The sequence below is a fragment of the Podarcis liolepis genome (genome assembly GCF_965112155.1).
Source record: "Podarcis liolepis genome assembly, chromosome: 7".
In the NCBI taxonomy this organism is placed as follows: domain Eukaryota; kingdom Metazoa; phylum Chordata; class Lepidosauria; order Squamata; family Lacertidae; genus Podarcis; species Podarcis liolepis.
Window position 1 is genome coordinate 56,423,992 of NC_139561.1, and position 16,950 is coordinate 56,440,941.

At 42.7% G+C, this 16,950-nt stretch overlaps 1 protein-coding gene across 1 annotated transcript in view; it reads left to right on the top strand.

The window, feature by feature from the left end:
* Positions 1-16,950, top strand: part of PEPD (peptidase D) — a 125,692-nt gene that overhangs the window by 75,578 nt on the left and 33,164 nt on the right. Inside the window, exon 10 of the mRNA XM_083515193.1 lies at positions 12,396-12,464. Coding sequence (XP_083371319.1) covers positions 12,396-12,464 — 69 coding nt within the window. The remainder of the gene's footprint in view (positions 1-12,395; positions 12,465-16,950) is intronic.

A 16,950-nucleotide genomic window follows, 5' to 3' on the forward strand; every position in this document is an offset into this window, starting at 1 on the left:
ACTCGATTAGCAAACATTATAATTACTGTTTACTTAAAATAGACAGTGTGATGTTAAGCTCATTTTAAAATATTAATTATAATATTTTTCTCTGAACACGAAGATATGCAATTCTGATCAGATCATAAGATCTAGTGAGGGTAAGTGGATTTTCCTAGCTGGTGTGACAGGCATTTATAAATATGTATATTCACATCTCCTGGCAGTCTTTGTGTAACTCTTTGGCTTGATGAAAGAACATATTTATTTTTAATTATTCAGAATCCAAACAAACTTAATGCATGTAAAGAATGCTTAAAACTACATCCATTGGGTTGAGTGGGGAAGTAGAGAAGTTATATGCAAACCCACCCCCCACCCTCAACTGTTGGAAACTCTGTGGGACAGTTTCTGATAAGAATATATAGGGCCCTGAACAAAAATCCTACTGCCTGTCTTTCAACTGTCTTTTCTGCTTTCTGTTCCTGGCTAAACTCTCTCAGCATTCTGAGAACAAACATTCTTATTACATAGAATTCAGGCCTGTAGTACTATTTTACTTTCCATATCAGCAAGTAAAACTTTTGAAATTTATTTTAAGTATTAGAAACTACAGCAAATAACCTTTAAGTAGCTTGAAAGCCATGCCTTCTGATTTGCAAGTCTGAGGTGGCTCTGTGCATATCTAGATCTAGTTAGCTGTTGTTGACTGAATATATTATCCCAGCAACTAAGAAATTTGTTAGAAATCTAAGAGTCCCAACAGCAACACCCAAGTTTGTAGCATGTTTAGACACTAGCAGTGAGGCTTACTTCTGAATAGGCAACCTGTATAAGATTTCATGGACAATTATGTTGGGATAGTCATACAAAAAGGAAATTGAGAGATTGCGTTTTTCATTTGGACCTGTTGCATTGTAAGGTTCATAGGTGTACTTGAAAAATACGTTGGAAATCATCACTCATATGTCTCTCCCCCCCGCAAATGATCTGAGTAGTTAGCTAGGTATCCATGTGGGTTCCAGTCAAAACTGCTATAGAAGAAAGTGGTAAAATCAGAAAGCCAATAGTTCTAACTCCCATAATGATGTACTTGTTTGCTTCTGTTGTACATTCATTGGCTTTGAGTTTGGGCTAAGTGTTCAAAGATGAATTGCGTATTCAGGCCGTCCAGATGTCATTCTGAGCTGCCTGGTGTTAATGACTGATTGCATCTTTTCCATCGCCAAACTTTTTCCCTATGATGCATGAGCTCTCCGTAGGTGATGGTCTTAATGGCTGACAGCTCCCTCGGCCTGTCTGTGAGCTCTCCAGAGTCATCCGTCTTGGGTCTGGCTTTCCAAAGAGTAATTCCATTGTATTGAAGCACCAAGTGTTTGAGATTCAGAAGACTATAAAATTGATTCTTCCATAAAGAGGTAATTTGTGGCAAATGGTGTAATCCTCTGGGCAGCCTTTCACTCATTCTGTATGTCCAGGGCTCCTAAGATGTAGGCAGAGAGAGATTGGAGGACCTCGCAGGCCAGTTGTGTTCTTGAAGTGCTTTCTTTTCTCCCACTCCTGGAACAGTAATTTATTATTTACACAAAAGTGCACAACACCTTTCTCTTACCTAAAGGTAGCAATGAAATAGATCCTCACAACACCCAATGCCTATTGGCCACATTGCTCTGCCTTCCCAAACTCCCCATGAATTGGCAGAAGGGAGACCCTTTTTCCATTTTATCCATTTAACAAAATTTGTATGCATCTTAATCGTAAAAAACCTCTAACATTTTGACGTGAAATATACATTATAGCTGCTGCATTTGAAGGTTGGACTTCTGGGGAAAGGGAAGGAGGATAGATAAAAGAAAGTACTTCTTCATGCAGTGCATAGTTGAACATGCTCCCATAGGAGGCAGCCACCAGTCATGATGGCTGTGTTCTGCCACCATAGTTGGTGGCAGCGATGCTTCTGAGTATCTGCTGCTGGAGGCCACGGGAGACTGGTCTTGTGCTTGGTTCCTGCTTGAGGGTTTCCCACAGGCATCTGGTTGGCCACGGTGAGAACAGCATTCTGGACTAGATTGGCCCCTAGCCCGATTCAACAGACTGTTCTTATGTTTTTAAGGACAAGGTGGCAAGTTCTTCCTGGGAGAGACAAAAGCAGAGTGAGGGAGAAAAGGGAGATGAGATGTGGGTGGACGGACATGTGTTTGTGTAAGATGGAAACAGTAGTTTGGCTCCATCCTCTTCCATTCCTAGCCTCATCCACCTTTACTCATAGCCCTCCAAGGGAATCCATCCCTCAATGGGGAAAAGGTTACCCACTGCTAAACACCATAGTTGAAGGTATATCCTTAAGTGAGTTGAAGGATATCTGCTTTTCTTCATGACCGGAGAGAACTGGGAGGTGACATTCTTAGTGACATCAGAGCTAGCTGGACCCTGCAATGGTCTTGTTGGTGTTATGTCCCTTCTAGATTGGTCCTCTTCTCCCATGATACACTAAACCTTGACAGGATGTGGATGGTTGTCTCCTTTTCAAATGATGGAAACATCTCTCCATTAGAATTTGCTACTTTCTTTTTTGGAAACGTTGACACCCAAATGATCAAACTGCAGATAAGGGGACACCCTTTTCAGGCTGAACATGAAGACACTCTCCTGAAAACATACTCGTTGGAGCTGCTCAATGGATGCTTTTTGGTACTTTAGAATGATACTGAAGGACAAAATAGGTCTCGTTTGAACACTGTATGTGTCTATTTTTAGGTATTTGTTTAAAATACATGTCAGCACAGAGAAGCCCCCACTGTTTCCAGAACATCTCCTATGGTCTTGTTGGGGATGAAGGCCTGATTAGGATATGTGGCAGATACCTTAATATAGAGACTTCTTGGGTCTGGCAGTGCAGCATCAACTTTGAGAACTGGAAGAGTCCAGAATGGTTTAAACAGCCATAGATAGCCAACTCTTCTGTACTGGTGATGGAAGCTTTCTTCTTTCTTTTTCCCCAAATGCATTGAAACAACTGAAGGATAGTAAGGCAACCTACGAAAATCTCTTCTGACACTTTATCAAGTACAGTGCAAGGGATGACTCGTACAATTTTATGCTATAGGCATACAAGTTCCAGTTTCATCCTGTCAAGTCTCAAATCACTGATTGCAGTAAAATCTTGACACTGGAACTGCAGTGTAATATAAGTAACCATGCTGGTGCTGGCAGCATTTGGAAATACATTTACTAACTATAATTTATCAAGAGTGTTGGGCTGTCCCAGGAAACCAAAAATACCCATAGTAGTAATGTATAATATTTAAAGGATGGATTATACATGAGCAGAACTGTGCGGGCCCTTGTGTTCATGCATTTGGAAATTTGCATTGTGGTGAGAAAATAAAACAAAAACAAAAAGTGAGTCTTTAAAGAGGGCCTTTTGTCCAGATTCTTTAAAAAAAAACAAAAAAACAAATCCCTTATGTTTAGTACCAGCTCTCTTGGAAATTCTGGCTATCTCTGGTATTTGTGGGGGTTTTTAGTATTCAACTGTTTTGTTGTATTGATTTTATCTGTGCTATTTTAATGAATGGTGGTCTATGAATGTTTTAATAAACAAATGAGGTTGAGCCACAAGTTCGAACTGGGAAGAAAATAAAAATTTGACATGCTTAAATTGTATACTTTACTTGCAAATTTACCATCAACCTTGATATAGGCTTAGATGATTGCTTAAGGGTGTCATTTGCAAAAACTGTGCAATTAGTGCAATTAATCACTGGAAATTAGAGTAGTTTCATATTTGAAATTTTCACTCAGAAATACCAACCTTTTATTACACTTAACCAAATATGTATATAAAAATCCTACTTACAGTTCGGTGTTTTGAACTGATGGCTGAAAGCAGACCTCACCTGTCTCCCAAAAATTCCTTGATTGCATCCCACCCTTCTTTCAAGGCACTATGTGGGGGATAATTTTCTCTTTTCCTCCATGCACAACAACCCTACGAAGTAGGTCATTCAATGAACTCCATTCCTGAACAGATATGCAAGCCCTTTCTGTCTCATCCACACTGTATATCTTAAGCTCTGTAGCACTTGCTTCTTAACTGTTCTTCTCACCTCAGAAGGCCCATTTCTGTCCCCACTTCACTATGCAACTTTTTCTGCCCTCATAATCTGAGAATCCCATATCTCCACTCTTGTCGAGAATGACGTTATAAAATTATTATTAGGACTGTGCTCATGAAATGCTGATTTTTGATTGTGACCCAGAGGTTGCAGAGGGACCATGTTGGCCTGGGATTTATAGTGAGAATGTGAAATTAAACCAGTATAATTTCCTGCAGGAAAAATACCATCTATATAGTCTATTAATGCTGACTTCTGAATCTGAATATATTAGAAGCAATTACACAGTGGATAGCTCTGCGCATTATTAATTTGATTGAAAGGTTTTAAACACAGTGCATTACTCACTTGAAATCCCTAGCAGCCTATTGTCTGTCTTTACATAATTCCTAGTGGCCCAAACCTATCCAAACAGGAGAAAAGGAGATGTAAAATTAATGTATGGTTATTACTGAAATTACCTCATAAATTAGTTAAGTCCCCCATCAAGGTTAAAATGAACATTATTACTCTGGGAAGAAGGAAAAAAGAAGTCTCAGAGGCTTCCATTCTGGGCATTACTTTTATTGGGAAAGAGTTCTGTTTTGGAAACTGAATGGATAAGTTAAATATTCCATCAATAATTCTGATAGCGGCAGAGATGACAGAATGGGGGGAGAAGCAGAGAAGTGTTTTGTTCCATCGGACAGATGGTGCAGCGCCAGATTATTCTTTTGTTTCTCCACATTGTATTGCCATCTCATTGATGCCTCTCATAGCTCCTTCGTTCATCTTGTTTTATTTAGAGCATTTTCGCCCCGCTCTTTAGCCGAAAAGATTCCCAGAGCAGCTGTAAGTCAGTCCCTGCCCGCAGGCTTGCAGTCTAAAAGACACAACACAAAAGTAAAAGAGGAGTTAGAGGGGAAAGCAAAGTTGAGGGCGGGGTGGGGGACGTTTGATAATGGGCAGCTGGGATGGAGGCAGCCCAGGTAGCCTGGTGCAACAGCTGCCTCCAGGTGACAGGTGAGGGATGTGCAAAGGCCGTCAGTGGAACAGCCCTGCTCACCTTTTCTCTCTCTTGCACTCCATCTTCTTCCACTTTCCATTTCTCTCTCTCTCCCAATGTTGAAGGAGTCCAGGGATCACCAGTGTTTTGAGGACTAGCGGGTACATTCGGAGTTTTGAGAAAGTCCTGCGAGCACCATCAGTCACTAAATGTCAGCTCTGGGGTGTGTGATATAAATGCCTGCTGTGGGGTGGATATAACACAAAATGGTGGCATGTCTGAAAAAACAGAAAAGGTGACAAGAGCCCCAAATGGGTGGGCATGCTTCCTCCAGTCTTGTTTATTTTTGAGGGGATATTTACTGAGACCTTTTTGCAGGCACCATAGGAGGTACTGCTGGGCTCCAAGTTGGCAATCCTTGAAACAGTCTTTAAGGTGGTGGTGGTGGTAAGGATTTATGTGAGTGGTGGTGGGAAGTTGGTTCCTGCGCTCTTAATGCTCTTAATACATTTTGTAAAAATACAGTACAGCCAGAAGCTACAAATCATACACAGCCTTTAAGGAAACAAGGGCAAAAGCCTGCAAGAATAATTCAGTTTTATTGTGTGTACGCTGCCTACAGGCCAATTACCCAAAGTCTATAGAGTTAACCAGAGTAACATGCATGCATCAGATAACTTGCCATTGACACAGACTGATGTGAAATATATACAGTATAAATCTTACACTGTCAGTTTGCTATGCATTTTAATATGTGCATCCAGAAGTTTTAGCTCTCCCCCGCCCTGTGCTAGAATAAAAATGTCTTCACTAGTCAGCGAAAGATAGGCAGAGGAAGGAGGGAGGGAGGGAGGGGAACCTGACTTCATGGGGTACATGACTTTGTTGGGGCAGCCAGTGAAAAAACCCTGGGTAGTATCCAACTAAGACAAGTACTAAGAACAGGCCTATTGAAATGGGCATGGCTAACTTGGGCCTCTTCATTTCAATGGGTGTGCTCCAACATAGCTGGATATGCCACTCTGTCACCGTGGGACATGCCTCCACCCTGGGCGGGACATCCCACTGATCTTAACAAATGGGCAAGTTGGTACATATACATGCAACCTCGAAACATTCTGGGGATGCCCATTTCCTAGGTGCTGTTAGAAACTGGGTGCTGAACTCGATGAAGCCCTGGTCTAATCTGGCATATTTCCCTGCCCCACAGTGCAATGTCAGTGAATAGGAAAAGGTTGTACCCATTCCTGTTTGGCATTTTACTCAAGACAGGTGCCCAGACAGGCTCAGTCCTTAAGCAACGGACTTCTGGGGTCCCCTGATTTTGGGATAACCCTAACCGTAAGGACAGTGGTGATGTGGCACTTCCCCACAGTGTTCACCTCAGTGTGGGACTGTCACATGGCATGAATACGCATCATATTATGTGCAGGAGGTCAAAAGAGAGAGAGATTTAAGTCTGGGGAATTCTGCTTGGCAAACTAAACTGCCCCCTCCAAGTGCTGTTTTGAACTGTGGCTGCACCTTGCAAAAAAAAGTTTTGCACTTTCTGCCCTTTTCCCCTAGCCTAATGCAGACATCAATATTTCCCAGTCTCCCGGGTGTGGTTTAGAAAGTGGGCATACCACATGGCTCATGCAAGGCTACATGCTCTTTCATGCTCCCCTGTCTTCTGTGCCTGCACACACTCCCAAATCTGCTCCTTTTGCAGCATTCGTGTTGCATTAGAGATGGACCTGTAGCTAGATCCTTTGCATGCATCTCCATGCAGGGCTGGGAAAGATCGCTGTCTAAAACCATGGAGCGCTGATTCCGGACTGCATAACAGGGGTAGCCAATGTGGTGCCATCCAGATGGTGTTAGACTACAACTCCCATCAGCCCCAGAAGCGTGGCCAGTGGTCAAATATGATGGGAGTTGTAGTCCAACAGTGGCTACCTATGGAATAGATAGTACTGAGCTAGATAGGCCAGGCGTCTTTGAGGTTGTTGTTTTTTCTACAATCAAGTGGCATATGAATCTTTATGAAATAAATACATAAATGTCTGACTTGGGACAAGGCAGCTTCCTATCTGCACTGAACCTAGCCATGGTTAATTTTAAACCAGGGCTTAAAATCAGGATTTCAAGCAGGTTTGCAAACTGTTCCTCCACGTGGATCTCATAGTTTAACTATGTGCTGCATGAAGAAAAGTTATTTTGTCTTTCCTGCATTTTCCAACATTCAGCTCCAATGAATGGCTCTGGGTTCTGGTGCTGTAAGAGAATGGCTTGCTTTGAGAAGCAGCTTGGATTGAGGATTAAGTATCTTTTATCCATTGCAGCGGGCAAAGCTGACAAGATTCACTGCATTCATCTGTATCAGTGCATATGGGTATTAAAATGCCTTTATTTGGATCACACCCCAAAAGGAATGACTAGTGATTCATAAAGAGAGAGTATGTATTATGCTACAACTATTAAGGCATGTTTTATGTGTAACAGTAATTAAAATATAATTGAAATCACTATTTCTTCTAATTATTGGCTTAACATACTGCTTATTTAAAGAATGGGTGCCTATAAATGTCTCCTTTTTATATATATCCACGAATGGGTTCCTGGCAGCATCATAATTAAAAGAGGGATTAGTTAACATACAATTTAATCATTCTGTCATCAAAGGATTTAGACCTCATTAATTACACGTTAATAAATAGTTATGAATAAACAAAAAAACCAGTATAAAATATGCCAATTGAGATCCAAAATTACAGTATTTAAAAACTAATAATGAAGCAGAGCTGTGGGTCTTAAGACCTTTTGGTGTGGTCTCACTCTTATTTCATATTATTTCATATTATTTCAATTGCGTGTGAAATTGTGGCATTGTGCTAGTATTTGTGGTTCTGTGTCATTGCTATATAACAAGCAGAAACCTATGGAAAAAATGTCTTGCAGGGTTAGGGGAAGGGACTCAGATATATCACGTCCTCAGAGAGCCGATTCTGCCTCGCAACTTAAAGGATCATAGGTCTTCTTCCTCCAAAGTAGATTTCTGACTCTCCCGGTGATCGTTTAAGCCACAGTTAGCCAACATGGTTCTCCTCCTCATTTAATCCTCACAACAACCCTGTGAGGTAGGTTAGGCCGAGAGACAGTGACTGGCCCAAAGTCACCCAGAGAGCAGCTACATGGGCTAAGTAGAGATTCGAACCCTCATCTCCCAGGTCTTAGTCTGACACACTCACCATTATGAAACCTGTAAGCTACCCCTGCTTAAACCAAGACAGGGCATTCTTCCTTGCAGTTTATTATTAGCTGTGCATTTGGAGGGTACGTCCAAGACCAATTTCCACCCACAGTTTCCTTTTGGTACCCGGATAAATGACGTCAAGTAGCAAGGATGCCAGCTTACCTTCTGCTTAAATACCAACCTGTTTTCTACTGTCTTCTGCTCATATTCCGTGCCAGTATGTGGACAATGCACTTGTTTACTCACCTGTGATTTTTTTGCGGGGAAGCGATGCCCCCTAAACCCACTTTTTCATGCAAGCCAACAAGGTGACCATTATATTTGGAGACACACTCCTGCTGTGGCTCATTTTAGCACCCCACACATTGGCAGACAGTACACCCACTTTACTAAACACTCTAGTTTGGAATATACCCACCTGGATGGATGAGAGAATGTCACTGCAGCCTTTGGCAACTTAAGTGACCTCCAGCTGTTTTGGACTACAGCCCCCATCAGCCAAAACATATGGAAGGAACCAAGTTGGCAAGGGCTGAACTGATGGAAGGATCCATCAAGTGATGCTATCTGTGGTATTGGGGGATCTTGCTGTTTGACTAGGGAAGATGATTTACAATCCTCTTACACAATTAAAATGCCAATTATGCCTCACCCACCTCTCCCCTCTCTTAAGCTTAAACGATCTGTTGGTTTTGTTGTCCGTAAATCACCCTTGATAGATGTCCCTCGGATGTGTTTTGTTTTCCTTTTAATTTATTAACTCCAAGCTGCCATTCTTCCCCCACCCCCCTGTGGCACCTGTCCGTTTTCCAATTAAGCTTTGTCTCTCAGAGAATGTCTCTCCAGTTTCTGTGTGTTTTGTAGAAAAGAAGGGGAAATTGCATTGGTTTCTACTGCTTGGGTTTGAAGGTTTATGTACCATCCCTGCTTTAACTACAGTTTCCCTATAATTGCTGACCATCTTTCACGTAGGCCAGTACAGACATAAAATTGTGGATGGGACATTGGCTAAGCTGTGGTTTGTAGTTTGTGGTTTGTCTCCCAGCCACTCAGGCCTCCTTGGCTTGGGGATTTCTTGGGCTGGTCAAACAAACCATGGTTAAGCAAGGCTGTTGGGTTTGGACATAATGCCAAACCATAGTTAAAGCACGCCATGGTTTACAAGCTAACAAGAAACCATGGTTAGTCTGCTTGGCTGGGTCCAAAAGTTAAGAAAAACCACATAGGCAAAACCAACTATGGCTTAGTGTGACTCATGAATTGGGCCATGCAGAACATGTGGCTGAGTCCTGCATTTCTCCTCCTCATATTTTTTTGTCTTATGTGTAAATCCCCCCTCTTCCTCTTTTAGAGCTGACTTAAATCTGCATCCAGCTTATTCTAGCCGTTGTTGGATTCATGATCAAGCTTGTAGTTGAGGTTGGGCACTGTCTTGTAAGCCCTGGGTATATCAGAACAGTGGCTGCTGTTAACACCAGTGCAGGACCAAATGCTGTAATGTGAGCCCTACTGGAATGTGGAAATTGCATGTCTGAGGGGTGCTTACTGGGATGAGTGTGCTGACTTCATGCTCCGCAAGTTGGAGAGTAACTCTGTGACATGAGGAGCCAACCTCTGCTCTTGCGAGCTCCCTCACTGCTCCCTAGTTTTCCATGGTTTGACATCACAGAAGTGCAAGAGATTTCTCTGCTCCAGGCAGTTGCATTTCAACTCCCAGAGGGTGGTGGTGATGGAGGTGAACAGCCAGCAGGCTCATCAGCCCTACGCTTCTATAACACCCGAATAAAGGCCATGGTGACCTCCGAGGGTGTAAGAGGGACAGGATTTTCACATGAGGTGGGAGAACAACCATCAAACAAATATTCAGACCATCCAAGGACATTAGATTTCCACTGGGCCACAAAGGAGGGTGCTTATAAGTGTGCTGTTCAGAAGCAAATACATTGTCTCCCCATCATACTATGGCTATCACAGCTCGTGTCTTCAGAGCTGGTTCACCATGAGAATACCAGGAAAAATCATTCAGATTTTAATATTTTTAAGTTCAAGGTTGCCAAATGTTCCTTGTACTGTAAGATGCCCTTAATTTTAACATGCTTCTAAAATACATCAGAACATCCTTTGTGGCGCCTCGCACTTTTGAAGCATTGCACTGTCGACCCAAATGCTTGTTAAGAGCTTAACTTGTTGACACGCTTGCTCCAAATTGATCTCTAGAGTTTTCTTAAGATCTGGGCTCTAAATTTAGCTAGCTGTTTCCATTTGTAGCGCATTATCTGAGCCAGGCTACTCACCATGATAACTTCCTTTGATTTATTGTTATTATTACCATTATTTTTGGAATACGTATCTCCGGTAGACTTATGAAATGCTTTCATTTTAATAACTCCTGCCTCTTCCAAGGAAATGATTAGGAATCTTAGGGAGAGCCTGTATAAAAATCGGACCCTCCTTTTAAGTTAATCAGCATAACCTTCCAGTACTAAGGGGTGTCACCCTCAGCACACATTGGCTATTGATCAGATATAGCCAGGGTGAACTTTTCTTCCTTTGTGTTGCTAAGGAGACATGTCGGAAGCACTACTACTTTTTAATTATGGATGTTATTAATATTAATAAGGTATCTAGTAGCTTCCGGTTCCTGTTTTCATGCTGATGGCGTTTCCATTTTCTTTTCATTCCTATTGCAGAGTTTTGTTGATTAATGATATCTTAGCAGTGCTCCTTTTGGACCCAGCTGTTCATGGCTGTGATCCCGTAACAGAAAGTTTATCTAGAAGCACAGCATACTTTGCCTATAACATCCTGGGCAGATGCCTGTCAGGTTTCCCCAAAAAACGTTTGTGAGGTTCAGCAACCTGTGAAATGTGGCACATTCATCTCCTTGATATGTGCATAATAGTGTTGGGACTGTCCATCCTAATGTCTCATTAAGCGGTTAGATATATCTAACCGGGTGTGTAGCTAAAGCAATATCTTAAATGTCCGTCTAATAGCTTGCATTTGTCGCAGCAGCTGCCAAAGGCTTGCGAACGTCTCTGAAATCTGAATGGGTTCCATTATCACTCCTTGTTAATGAAATGATTTTAATATTACAACAAATGAGGTCTTCCCCCCCTCCCCCCAATCCTTTCAGTATTAAAAGGGAATTGGATTGTAATTAGAGTATATTTCACCAAGACTGAAAGGGGCTCTAATATGTGCTTGACTCTTAAAGCAGTTAATCCTATATTAATTGTACTTTGGGTGCATCTGTCCTTGCCTGATGGCAGAGCATCCATCATGTCCTAGGGGATGCTGGAGCTCTTGGGAAGGCAGAAGAGCTCCTCCTGCAGGATCCCTTTATCGTCATGTGAAGAGATGGGCCGTTCTTTGCTTCAGGAAGTCTTTTGAGAGAGATGTTGCTTCCTGCAACGGACTCCTGCAACTTCCCCTTTCCTCCCACTCTCACCTGTAGTCAAAGAAACTTCCAGGGTTTGGGAACAAAAAGAGGGAGAAGGAGGGAGCTTCTTACTTTACAAAGCAAAGCAACAACCTGGGGGTGGGGTGGGGGGAACGGTCAGCTTTTGGTCATCTCTTGAATTGTTACAGTGGTACCTCGGGTTACATACACTTCAGGTTACAGACTCCGCTAACCCAGAAATAGTGCTTCAGGTTAAGAACTTTGCTTCAGGATGAGAACAAAAATCGTGCTCTGGCGACGTGGAGGCCCCATTAGCTAAAGTGGTGCTTCAGGTTAAGAACAGTTTCAGGTTAAGAACGGACCTCCAGAACGAATTAAGTACTTAACCCAAGGTACCACTGTAATTGTTTAGCTCCAGTGACAGGTAAACTTTGAAGGTTAGGGGGTAGATTTGCTCCCGCTGGAACTTAAATAGACTTTCTTTGCAATTCTTCTTCTAGTTCTTTCTCTACCATTTTCTTCAGGCACAAAGCGAGCTCAAAATGGAGATGGCATGATGGGTTGATGTCTGAGCCAAGAACAAATAAGTCCTGCTTCTTTAAATGTTGCATTGTTCATTGCTTTTTTTGTTTGGTCCTCAACAATTGATTAACTTCTGTCTCCTTTGTTTTGCAGCCTGTTTCAGCACTACTGCTACAAACGCGGCGGCATGCGACACACTTCCTATACCTGCATCTGTGGCAGGTAAGCCGCCCCAGTCTTCATTTTCCATTTCCCATTGAGTTGTATCAGTATCACTATCAAGCTCAAGTCACTTCAGAAAGACATCTAGAAGCATTCAATAAACTCTGCTTTATTTAACCACAGATATTTTAGGAAGAAAGCCCCATGGCTAAACTGGCATGCATCTTGAGGGTGAAGTAAGGCCCATAGCATCGAATGTGGGTCTACTTGGTGGATGCATTTGATTTGGCTTCGACTGTGCACACACATAACCTTAACCATGGTTTAGTTCAACAAGCAATGTGTCATCTCACAGGCAAGCAAACAAGCCATGGCTTTTTATTTTTATTTTTGCCTATGGTTTCCAGCAACTGTTACTCAGCGGCATAATGCCTCTGACAGTGGAGTCAGCATAGCCATTGTGGCTATGAATTTGCCTAATCCTCTAGGTCAGTGGGCATCGCTGCCTCCTGTGGAGATGAGTTCCATAGATTAACCATGTATATTGCATAGAGAACTCTCTTTTATCAGTCTTGAATCTTCCAGTGTTCATCTTCATTGGATGTCCCCAAGTTATAGCATTATGAGACAGGGAGAAAAACATTTCTCTATTCACGTATAATTTCATAAACTTCTATCATGTTGCCTCTTATTCACCTTTTCTCTAAAAAGCCCCAAATGCTGCAATCTTTCCTCATGGGGGAGGTGATTCATCCCCTTGGCCATTTTGGTTGCCGTTTGCCTGCAGACCATCCTTACTCTAATTTAACAAAGTTCACTTCACTGAAAGGGGTCAGGTGCTAACAGGACACACGAAATGATACTTCCCCACAACCTCTTTCTCCTCACTTTGACTGCTTTCCCTCTCTCTTGCATGCAAAGGTGTGGGAGAGGCCCCTTTTGGACAAAGCCTATTCTCTCTCCGAGTCACACTTGAAGTGGTTTGTTCTGCTTCATGGTGCCTTAATGTTCACTGTAGGATTTTCCTCCTGCAGTAAGCCTATTTGTTACAGCTTCATCTTGCCCACTAATGTCGCGTTTTTCACTCTTTCTCTCAGAGTTCACAGCTCTGCTGATGTTGCTTCTTCCTTGCTAATATTTAATCAGAAGCATGAACCTGACCTTTTGAAAAAGAGACTGTGGGGTGGAGAAGGGGTGGGCGGGGGGGGGGGAGAGAACACTTCAGGTTAGAAGCCATGTCCAGATAAGAGATGCCTCTGGATAAGTGAAATTTGCTCTGCATGGCTTTCGCCCTTTTACTCTAAAACTTCTGGCTGTGTTCCCATGTTGTTGTTATTTTCTGCTTGTGGAATGCTCTCCCCAGGGAGGTTCATCTGGCGCCTTCGTTACATATCTTTAGGCGCCAGGCAAAAAATTCCTCTTCCCCCAGGCTTATTAAACAATCTGTGGCCTTTTAATCTGTGAGGATATCATGGGTGGGGGTTGCTTCCACATTGCTAACTGGCTATACCTGGTGGATGTGGAAGGCCATATCAATTAGAGGGCCATAGCTGTCAACTTTCAGATTTGAAAATAAGGGATCAGCAGCCTCACCTGTCCCAGGGACAGTCTACGGGATGTCTAACAATCTGGGGAAGCAGCGGGAAACGGCGCTGGAATAAGGGAATTTCCCACATAAAAAGGGAAGGTTGACAGCTATGTGGAGGGCACCAGGTTGGGGTTGGCTGACTGTGCATCTTGGCTCTTGACAGGCCACCTTTTTCATAGTTTTCCTGGCAAAAAGCTCAGCGGAACTCCGCAGTGTCATCATTAAACCGCCAAGTTGGTTCAATAAAAATAACGTCTTGCTGATCAATAGTTCTGGAAAGAAGGAAATGGAAGTTCGATATGATTTTCAGAAGACTCTCTAACAGCCCAGCAGAATAAAGAGACATGCATGGATGGTTGAATGGTGCCATCAGTACTTAAGTTCCTTCATACATATTTAATCGGTGATTAATTGATTAACTTATTATATATATAAAAAGCATCCTCTTAGTGTAGATAAGTGACGGGCAGGTTCTCCCCACGCCACCCAGCTCACATTGGATTTGCTGGTGCTAAAATAAGCCAAGTTATTACATTTGAGGAATATATCAGGGAGTCAAGTGGGCTCCACAAAGGGGGAGTGGGCACTCTAGGGTGATCGTATCAATGACCCGAGCCATTCAAATGTTCCAGAGGTCAGCCAGGCTTTGACAGGAGCACTGGCAATATCAGCCAGAGAATTTCCCAGAGTCTCCTGGAAACTCATTGAAGCCATCAGCCTTTCAGGGGGGACCATGCTAATAGGTCCTCCACCTCTGCCGAGGAGGAAAGGTGCTGAAAGCCTAAATCTCAACAGGAAGCAATCTGACCACGACAATATCCCCCTCGTTCAGAGCACCCTCTTCCTGCCCAGTTGAGAAAACAAGGTCCAGTGATGACCTATTGGGACAGCCCCATGGTTGTCATGGCAGCCTGAGCCAACCCAGAACCAGTCACCTAGGCAGGGATGTTGAATTCCCCATAGCCAGCAGCCTGGGAGTCCTCAACACCACCTCACGAGACCAGCTCAGGCAGGGAGACTGTGAGGCAGGCAGTAAATCAGCAGAATCCCTAATCTGTCCTGTTTGCCCTAGTGCCAGAAACACACACTCCAGATCTCCCCACTACCAAATGGACAGAGAGCTGGTAGAGAGAGCATTTCTATAGACCACAAGCCAATAATCATCACTTTGTAGTAAGACTATCTGGGTTCCATTTGTTGGTCTTAATCCCAGGCAGTGGAGGGAAAGCCAGGCTTTCATGTCATTGGTCCAGAGTTCTTTAGGTCTTTAGTCCAACAATTGTAGTTTAACATTCACTTGGAGGACTACAGGTAACAGCACCACCACCTGGCTGTCCACCTTTAGAGTGCAGGTCTTCTCCTCAGACTCTCTGTTTGCGAGACTGTGCATCTCTATCTATAGATCTTTACAAAATTGCCCTTTTGCATCTGAGGTTTTTGCAATTGCCTTTAGAATACCATACCTTTTTAACCGTCAAGAAAATCGTGCATGGGGGGGAGAGAGCACAGAGTGCCCAAAGGACAGTTGAGTAAAAACAAAGATAATTTATTTTTTTCTTTTCGCGTTGATGTAATCAGTTCGAAAATATTTGATATTGTGATAATTGTGCAATTAAAATTCTCGCTGAACTGCATTACAGCCCTGCTTTGTATGCAGCCAGGCGGGATCGCCAGCCGTCCATTCCATTTACACCACTCTCCCCCTGGAAATCTGCTTGTAATGCAAGCTGACATTTTTAATTTTCTCTTCATTTCCTAATCCTTGATTAGTAATTGTCTAAGTGATGTTCACACCAGGGCAAAAAGCATGAGCATTAGTGCAGCAAGCAGCACATCAGTATTATAACCCAGAGGTCATTAGAAAACTAGTGTGGTGTAGTGGTTAGAGTGTTGGACTATGACTTGGGAGACCAGGGTTCAAATCCCCACACAGCCATGAATCTCACCTTCAGTTAAAATAAAAAAATTCCTTCCAGTAGCACCTTAAAGACCAACTACTTCTTCAGATACACTGAAACAGAAGTTGCCAGATCCTTCTATATAGTGAGAAGGTGGGGAGGGGTATTACTCAGAAGGCTGGTGGGAATGGGAGATTGGCAGATAGCTGAGATGAGCCTGAGATCTCCCATTCCCACCAGCCTTCTGAGTAATACCCCTCCCCACCTTCTCACTATATAGAAGGATCTGGCAACTTCTGTTTCAGTGTATCTGAAGAAGTGTGCATGCACACGAAAGCTCATACCAAGAACTAACTTAGTTGGTCTTTAAGGTGCTACTGGAAGGAATTTTTTTATTTTGACTATGGCAGACCAACACGGCTACCTATCTGTAACTGGAACCTTCAGTTAGTCACTCCTAAGATCCCTCAAAGGGTGATGGTGAGGATAAAAATAGAGAGGGAGACAATAATGTCCAGCACCATGAGTTTCTTGGAGAAAAAGTAGGATGTAATTCAATAATAAATATAATTAATTTGATCCTCACATGGGGCAATAAAATTAATTTGCTCCTATATACAATGATCATGAAGGGTTTTTTGCCAGGGTGAGGCTGATCCACAGCTGACTGCTGCCATCGAGACAGAGAGAGAGTGCTTTTTTCTGGGAGGATGCAGGGGTACACATACCCCTAAACATTTTGTGAATCTTTGTACTTTGGTCCATTTACTGTATTTATTTTTCCCGATTTGAACTATAAAATGGTGATTTTCTGGAGTCAAAATGAGAGTACCCATAAACATGTTTTTAGGGGGGAAAGCACTGTGTATAGATATATACAGATATAGATGTATATGAAAGAAAGGTGGAAATTCACACAAGATGAAGATCAGCATTTTGTTTGAATAATAATAATTATTATTTTATTATTTGTACCCCGCCCATCTAACTGGGTTGCTCCAGGCACTCTGGGTGGGTTACAACATATATAAAAAATACAAAAATACAATGCAGTGGTACC